We start from the raw sequence: 7,749 nt of genomic DNA on the forward strand, positions 1-7,749 counted from the left end.
CCGAGATCCAACCAAAATTTACATTTTAGTTTAAATAGTTTTTTTCTTGTTATTTTAGTCCAAATAATTTTGTTTTTTATCATTTTAGTCCTTGACTTTTGTCATTTTTATCCAACCCACTAACTCCATTCAAAAAATTTAGTTAAGCTAGGTGAATTTTGATCAAATCACATTTTTCGTTCTTTTTTTTGCAGGTGCGATGGTATGGGAATGGTGTTGTGCGGGTTTACAGTGAAGAAGATGACAATGGTTGTTGGTTTTACGATAATGGCAGTGGTGTTAGTTGATGACGTGGGTGGCGGAAAAGTGGCCGGTGGCGGTGAAATGGTGGGTGGTGATGGTGGTGGGGTGGGTGGGTGGTGACGGTGCAGGCAGGTGGTGACGATAATAGAAGGTTGTGATGGGGTTGGTGGTGGGAGGTGGTGATGGTGATCGATGAAAATAGTAAAAAATAACAAAAGTCATGTACTAAAATGAAAGAAGACAAAACTTTTTGAACTAAATGGCAAGAAAAAAAACTATTTGTACTAAAGTGGCAATTTTGGTCAAACCTTAGGGACTAAAATGACAATTTACTCTTTGATATAATCTTCCCTACTCAATAAGATACTAGATTACCAGGGGTCGACACTTGCTCCTATCGACGCTTTCGATTTCTAAGAGAGTTTTGTTACATTGTAGTTGTCCTTGTCCTCATGTGAATAATAAACCTTGTAGTTTTATGAGAATGGGTAGACTAACATCCATGTGTCTATATAACCCGTTCCAAAGACATAACACAACACGCAGTCACACTCACACACAAAGATGGATGCAAAGCCCATAGTTGGTCGCAAAAAGCCACATGTTGTGTTCATACCATATCCTGCACAAAGTCACATAAAGTGCATGCTAAAGTTAGCCAGGCTCCTACACCATAGGGGTCTTGAAATAACCTTTATCAACACCGAGTGGAACCACAAACGTCTGTTTAAGTACGGTGGCTCTAGCGGTCTCGATGGGATTCTCGGTTTTCGATTCAAGACGGTTCCGGACGGTCTCCCTTCAAGTTCAGCTGATGGAACTGAACCAACTCAAACTGTAGAAGAACTTGGTTTGTACCTCTTAACGAATTTCTTGGATCCCTTCCTGGATCTTGTAGCGGGACTCGAAACGCCTCCGACTTGTATAATTTGTGATGGTACCATGACTTTCACGAACATTATTGATGCTACTGAGAAGCTCAAGATCCCTATCTTTCTCTACTGGACCATGGCTGCCAGTGGATTCATGGCATTTTACATGGCGAAAATTCTGTTAGAAAAAGGAATTCTCCCTCTTAAAGGTTTGATTTTCTAGTTTCTCTCATGAAAATTCTCTACTAGTAAACTGCTTATTATTTGCGATTTCAATTTTCGGTCGCAAATAGCTTGCGACGAATATACAACCGAAGTTGCAGTCTTAGAATTGTCCGTGGCAAATCCATATTTGCAATCCTTTGCGAAGGACGAATATTTTACGACTGCTTTTAGCAATCAATATTTCAGTATGATTTGCAACCGCTTTTTAGCGAGATTTGCGACTGTATTTTAATGACGACGCCTTAGCAACAAATTTGTGACACCCAACTGTTTGGCCATCGCCTTTTGGTGACTGTTTATAACCAGTTTGCGACCGCTTCTTTACCACTGATTTTGAGACAGTTTTTAGTGATCCATCATTTAAATATCCACTTGGAGGGGGACCGCTTTTTCTATCCAATAATCATACACTTTTTTAATCCATTTTGGAATTATTTGCACAAAAATATCTCAAGAAAAAAAAAATATTACTTTGCCGGCTTAGCATGTTAATCTTAACAAGATAGACGTTTAGCTCGAGTTTCAGCTCGGCTTATAAAAATCTTTAAGTAGTTCGTTTATTTTATTTTTTTAAGAAAAAGTCAGATTTACAAAAATATCTGTTAAATACAAATAATAATCTTTGTATTTAAATAAAATAAAAATCTTGTTTATCTTGTTTTTCACTTGTGCATTTTTAGTTACTGTTTATGCAGATGAAAAATCTTGTACTGTTTATGCAGATGAAAGTTACTTAACAAATGGTTACACTGACACATTGTTAGAGGTCCCAGGAATGCAAAAGGTCCGTTTAAGGGATCTACCTGAACATCTCTTAGCCACAAAACTTGATGATCCTTCATTTAATTGGTATGTTGATTCAGCTAGAAGGGCTGATAAAGTTCCACATGTGATTATCCATACTTTTGATGAATTGGAGGCCCCTCTCATCAAAGAGATTAAATCCAGATTTCCTCACACTTACACGGTTGGGCCTCTGCAGTTACTTGTAAATCAGATTACCGAAAACGAAACCAAGAAGACGAATTTCAATGGCTACAGTTTATGGAAGGAAGAACCTGAGTGTGTCCAGTGGCTCCATTCAAAGGAGCCAAACTCTGTGGTGTATGTTAATTTTGGAAGTATAACAGTAATGTCTTTTGAAAACTTGGTGGAATTTGGTTGGGGGCTTGTTAAGAGCAACCATAACTTTCTCTGGATTATACGGACCGATTTGGTTGATGGGAAGCCTGTGACTTTACCTCAAGAACTCGAGGAGGAGATTAAAAGGAGAGGCTTTATTGCAAGCTGGTGTTCACAAGAAGAGGTGCTGAACCACCCTTCAGTTGGTGGGTTCTTGACTCATGGTGGGTGGGGTTCAGTGATTGAAAGCTTGACTGCTGGGGTGCCGATGGTATGCTGGCCATTTTCCTATGATCAGAATGTTAATTGTAGACAATTGTGCAAGGAATGGGAGGTTGGCATGATGATTGAGGATGATGTCAAGAGGGATGAAGTTGAAAAGATTGTAAGGGAGTTGATGGAAGGAGTAGAAGGTAATAGAATGAGGAAGAATGCCATGGAGTTCAAGAAAAAGGCGGAAATTGCGACAGCACCTAATGGCTCATCTTCTTTAAATATTGAAGAACTTGTTAATGAAATTACCAACTTATCATAAAATGTATATCAGGTGATAACTTTGCAGTTACCTTTTGTTCAAGAACTTTATTAGACATTGATAAACATAATTCGTATATCTTATGTATTAAACTTAGGATATATTATTCTTAATTATGTATGTATGTGACAACATAATCGAATGGGTGTGTCGGTTGGTTGACCTCAGTTTAAATGGTGGTTATTCCCGCGAGTTTCAACCGCCACTCAACCGTTCATATTCATGTATAAAAGGTCAATGCCGGGAACCTTTTTCCGGTACCAAGACAATTACATTAACTGTCCAATTGTCCTTTTATCCATTATCACATATCATTATCGATTCATTGTTAACATGGAACCAAATCACTGTGATATATCCGCTACAAATCAATTCAAGAGTCATCAAAGTGGTATCAGAGCACCAGGAAATTCTGATCTCAGGCCAACTTCCACAACATTACCATGCAAACATTGCTCAGACGAAAAACGAAAAACGCGAACGAAGATAGTTGGTAAGGCGATGCTACTACTGCAACAATCCAGGACACCAAATTTCAAACTGCAAGATGAAGGAAGATGATGAAGAATCACAATTAATCCGTCTCGCAATCAACACGGGAACACAACAACAAAGTGAAGATGAAGATCATAACAGCGGTCAGAGAATGGAATATCTTGTGTTCGGAACCGATGGAGGGTTTTGGTTGGAAATGTGGTATGTAAGTAAAACTCTGAAACACCATTTTTCTGGGAATCTAGATATGTTCAAACGCATAAAATGCATGTCTGATGTTGAAACGAAAACTGGTGAAAATCAGTTTTATTTTATAAGGGGTGTAGGGGTAGTAGATGTGATTTCTGGGGGGGGGGGGGGGAAATCCGTATTCAAAGTGTGTTTTACACACAAGATATAGACAGAAATGTATTAAGTTTCGATCAATTGATCACACAAGGTTTCATGGTGAAATTCACCGGAGACAAGTGTAAATTGTTCCCAACTTTTAGTGTTCCCCTAAACAATAACATAAGTGTAATATCTGGAATGACCAAGGAAGAGGAGATTGGTGTTATGGAAAAACAGACAATGATGAGTAAAGTGTCTGAATTTATGAAGTTCAAAACTGATTTCTTGAATGACTATTTCAAAAAACTGGATGTATCATCTAATGAACCCGACTGGAACGTGATGATACTTCAGACAATGAAATTCAAGGAATTTTTAGATTGTAAGGCGTTACTCGATATGATGGATGATGATCAATACGTTAGAAAGTATAAATTTATACTGCAAATAAAGTTTGATGAGATGGTGAATTGGTTTATAACCAAGAAACTAGGAGTGACAACGAGGCCAATTCCGGCCTATGCCTCTGACAATCGGAAAGTGAGCCTGTTAGATTTGTATCTGGTAATAGAAAAAGAAGGAGGGCATCGACAAGTGACCGAGAATAATCTATGGCCAATGGTAGCCAAAGACATAGGATTTGAGTACAGTGATGGGGAATTAATGCGTTTAATGTACGCTATGTACTTGGATGTTCTTATCTACTACCATAAGTTCAAAACTATTCAAGAAAAATCTCAAGAAAAGGAGGTAACCGAAATAAGAGATAAACAGATGAAAGTGGAGGATCCGAGATGTAGCAGGAGTGAAGCAGACAAAGAAACAGAGCATGCTGCTGGAATCACTAGGAAAAACATAGAGCAGAATGATGATGCTGGAAACGGGTCGGAGCACTATGCATTATTCACCGACAACTATGGCTGGCAAGAAATCAAGACACACAACTCAAGGAGAAGGTTTGATTTTAACAGGGCAAAAGCTGCTGTTGATGATGCCAATGAAAGCGTTCTCAAGCACTCCCGTAAATGCAATTATGTTTAGGGGAGAGTATTAGAATTGATAAACATAATTCGTATATCTTATGTATTAAACTTAGGATATATTATTCTTAATTATGTATGTATGTGACAACATAATCTAATGGGTGTGTCGGTTGGTTGACCTCAGTTTAAATGGTGGTCATTCCCGCGAGTTTCAACCGCCACTCAACCGTTCATATTCATGTATAAAAGGTCAATGCCGGGAACCTTTTTCCGGTACCAAGACAATTACATTAACTGTCCAAATGTCCTTTTATCCATTATCACATATCATTATCGATTCATTGTTAACATGGACCAAATCACTGTGATATATCCGCTGCAAATCAATTCAAGAGTCATCAAACTTGTTATTGAAGAACCTGTTATGGATAGATGGTGACATTGGTTTCTTTGTAGTTTTATTGGCTTTTATTCTGTTCTTTTCATTTTAAATGTATATTTGGTGATAACTTTGAAGTTGCCTTTTCTAGACTTTAAAATCAAATTTTAAAATTTATGTTAGAATATCCTGGCCAAAATTCCCAAATTCGTCTTCAAAGATGGAACCTCTGTTCATTTCTATTGGATCAAGAAACCCTTCTGATTTAAGATTATGTGTAGTGGTTTAGTTAGTGAATGAACAAGTTCTTGCTACGTAGCCAAGGGTGTTTCTTGTTTGTGAGCCTTGCCACCGAGCCATTCTCTTCGGCCCATAATCTTGTGATCGGACACATAAAATATCACCGTTACCAAACGATCCACCATTTTTCGTCCGTATTAACATTAAAAGTGATCAATTACTGATGTTGATATTATTGCTCAGTTGCGATGAAACTTGTTGTTTTCTAACATGTTTTACTTTTAATTTGTTTTCCACTTCAATCTTTTCCATGACTTCTTGATTAACCCTTGTTCTTTTTCCCTACTGATCTTCCTCCTATAAGTTTTCCCTTGAATGCTTTGAATGCATGTGTTGAGCTGTTGGTCTTCGGCTCTGGTGTTGTGATCTTTGGTTGCTTGTGTCCTTCTTTCTTCCTCACTCTGATACCAATTATTGGCCCGGGAATGTGGATAGTAACACAAGAACAAAAAGTAAACAATTAGGAGACTAACCTCTACATACGCCTCGCTTGCGGTGTGTGCATATAATTTATATATGTATGGGCCCGGGGGCAAAAGTGAAATTGCACTAATCTTAACATTATTTTACTAATCATGCATCATGTAGTGGGGTTTACAGCCGAAAGACAAAAGGGTACATGCACTAATTAATAGGCCTTTGACCCGATTGTTGAGTGTTATGTGCCTTATATCCGAGGCTTGATGCAAAACTACTATCCAGCCGGGGGTACAGGTAAGGTTGTCTTCATCTTTCCCTACTCAGACCCTATCTTAGCTTTGCTATTTGGCAGATTTACTGATGAGGATGAGGACAGGGATAACGACGACGACGACGACGAGGACGAAGAGGAAGAGGACGAAGAGGACGAAGAGGACGAAGGAAGACGAAGAAGACGAAGGAAGACGAAGGAAGACGAAGGAAGACGAAGAAGACGAAGAAGAAGAAGAAGAAGAAGAAGAAGAAGAAGAAATTCAATTTTAACTCTAATTTATCTTCTTAAACCTTGGCATCTTTTGATGATATTATAAACTTAATTCTATATATTATGTAATTACGATCTAGTTATAAACTTATGTATATGTGACAATATGATATTATTCGGTTTATGGTTAATGGTTGGCACCGGTTTCTTTCGAACGGTTATTTTCCCTCCAAGACCAACCGCCATTAACCGTTACTATATATGTAATATTGCCGGCAGTTTTTGTCGGTACCAAGACATTATCCATTTGATAGTGTCCATCTACAATCTTTTCTTGTTCTTTCTGATCATTATGAACTCCAAATTCACATTCAATTCCGCTGCGAATGATCTTAACATGCAACAAAGTGGTATCAGAGCCAGAGCCACTTCTGGAAGAGACGAGGTTCCTGCAGAAACGTCAACAACCCTGCCATGTCTGCACTGTTCGAATGAGAAGAAAGAGAGACGAAGGTTTCAAAGAAAGTGTTATTATTGCAATCTATCTGGGCATCAGATTGCCGAGTGTAAGAGGAAAGAAGAAGACGAAGCCTCTCAACTCATTCGTTTAGCGATAAACACGGGATCACAATCATAGAAGGGGGTTGATGATAATAATCAATATGATCGGAGTTCAGAGTTTACGGTGGTCGGTATAGACGGAAGTTACTGGTCGAATAGAATATCTGGTATGTTAGCAAATCATTTAAACGACACTATTCTGGAAACATAAACATGTTTAAACGAATAAAAAAACTGTATGAAGTTGAAACAAACACTGGGGAATGTAATTTTTATTTCATTCAAGGAATTGGTGTTGTTGAAATGATTTCCGGATCAGAGCAACTACGAATTCAAAGTGTATTTTATACACCCGATATTGATCGGAACGTCCTGAGTTTTGATCAATTGATAACACGAGGTTACACGGTGAAATTTATGGGTGACAAATGTAAAATATATCCAACTTTTAGTATTCCTACAATCGATAAAAGAAATGATATTACATGTTACTCTAGAGAAGATGAAGTTGGTAACATAGAAAAAGAAGAGATGCTTAGATCGGAAAACGAATATGAGAAATTCAAGAATGATTACTTGAATTCATATTTCGAAAGTTTAAACATATCATTGGAAGAACCGGACTGGAACGTAATGATATTGCAAGCAATGTCGTTCAACGAATTCCAAGACTGCAAGGCCCTTATGGATATGTTGGAAGATGATGGATATGTAGGAAAGTATAAGTTTTTCATAGAGAAAAAATTTGAAGATATGGTCGATTGGTTCTTAAAGGTTAAATTAGAAATTAATTCAAGACC

The 7,749-nt window shown here is 37.8% G+C and overlaps 1 protein-coding gene across 1 annotated transcript; it reads left to right on the plus strand.

The window, feature by feature from the left end:
* The first annotated feature begins 611 nt into the window (after positions 1 to 611).
* LOC110936009 (UDP-glycosyltransferase 85C1) lies at positions 612 to 3,075 on the plus strand. The gene is made up of 2 exons (XM_022178355.2): positions 612 to 1,324; positions 2,063 to 3,075. The coding sequence occupies exons 1-2, from the start codon at positions 808 to 810 to the stop codon at positions 2,995 to 2,997; spliced, it is 1,452 nt and encodes a 483-aa protein (XP_022034047.1). The 5' UTR covers positions 612 to 807; the 3' UTR covers positions 2,998 to 3,075.
* The last annotated feature ends 4,674 nt before the right edge of the window (positions 3,076 to 7,749 follow it).

Source organism: Helianthus annuus, chromosome 4 (genome assembly GCF_002127325.2).
Source record: "Helianthus annuus cultivar XRQ/B chromosome 4, HanXRQr2.0-SUNRISE, whole genome shotgun sequence".
Lineage (NCBI taxonomy): Eukaryota > Viridiplantae > Streptophyta > Magnoliopsida > Asterales > Asteraceae > Helianthus > Helianthus annuus.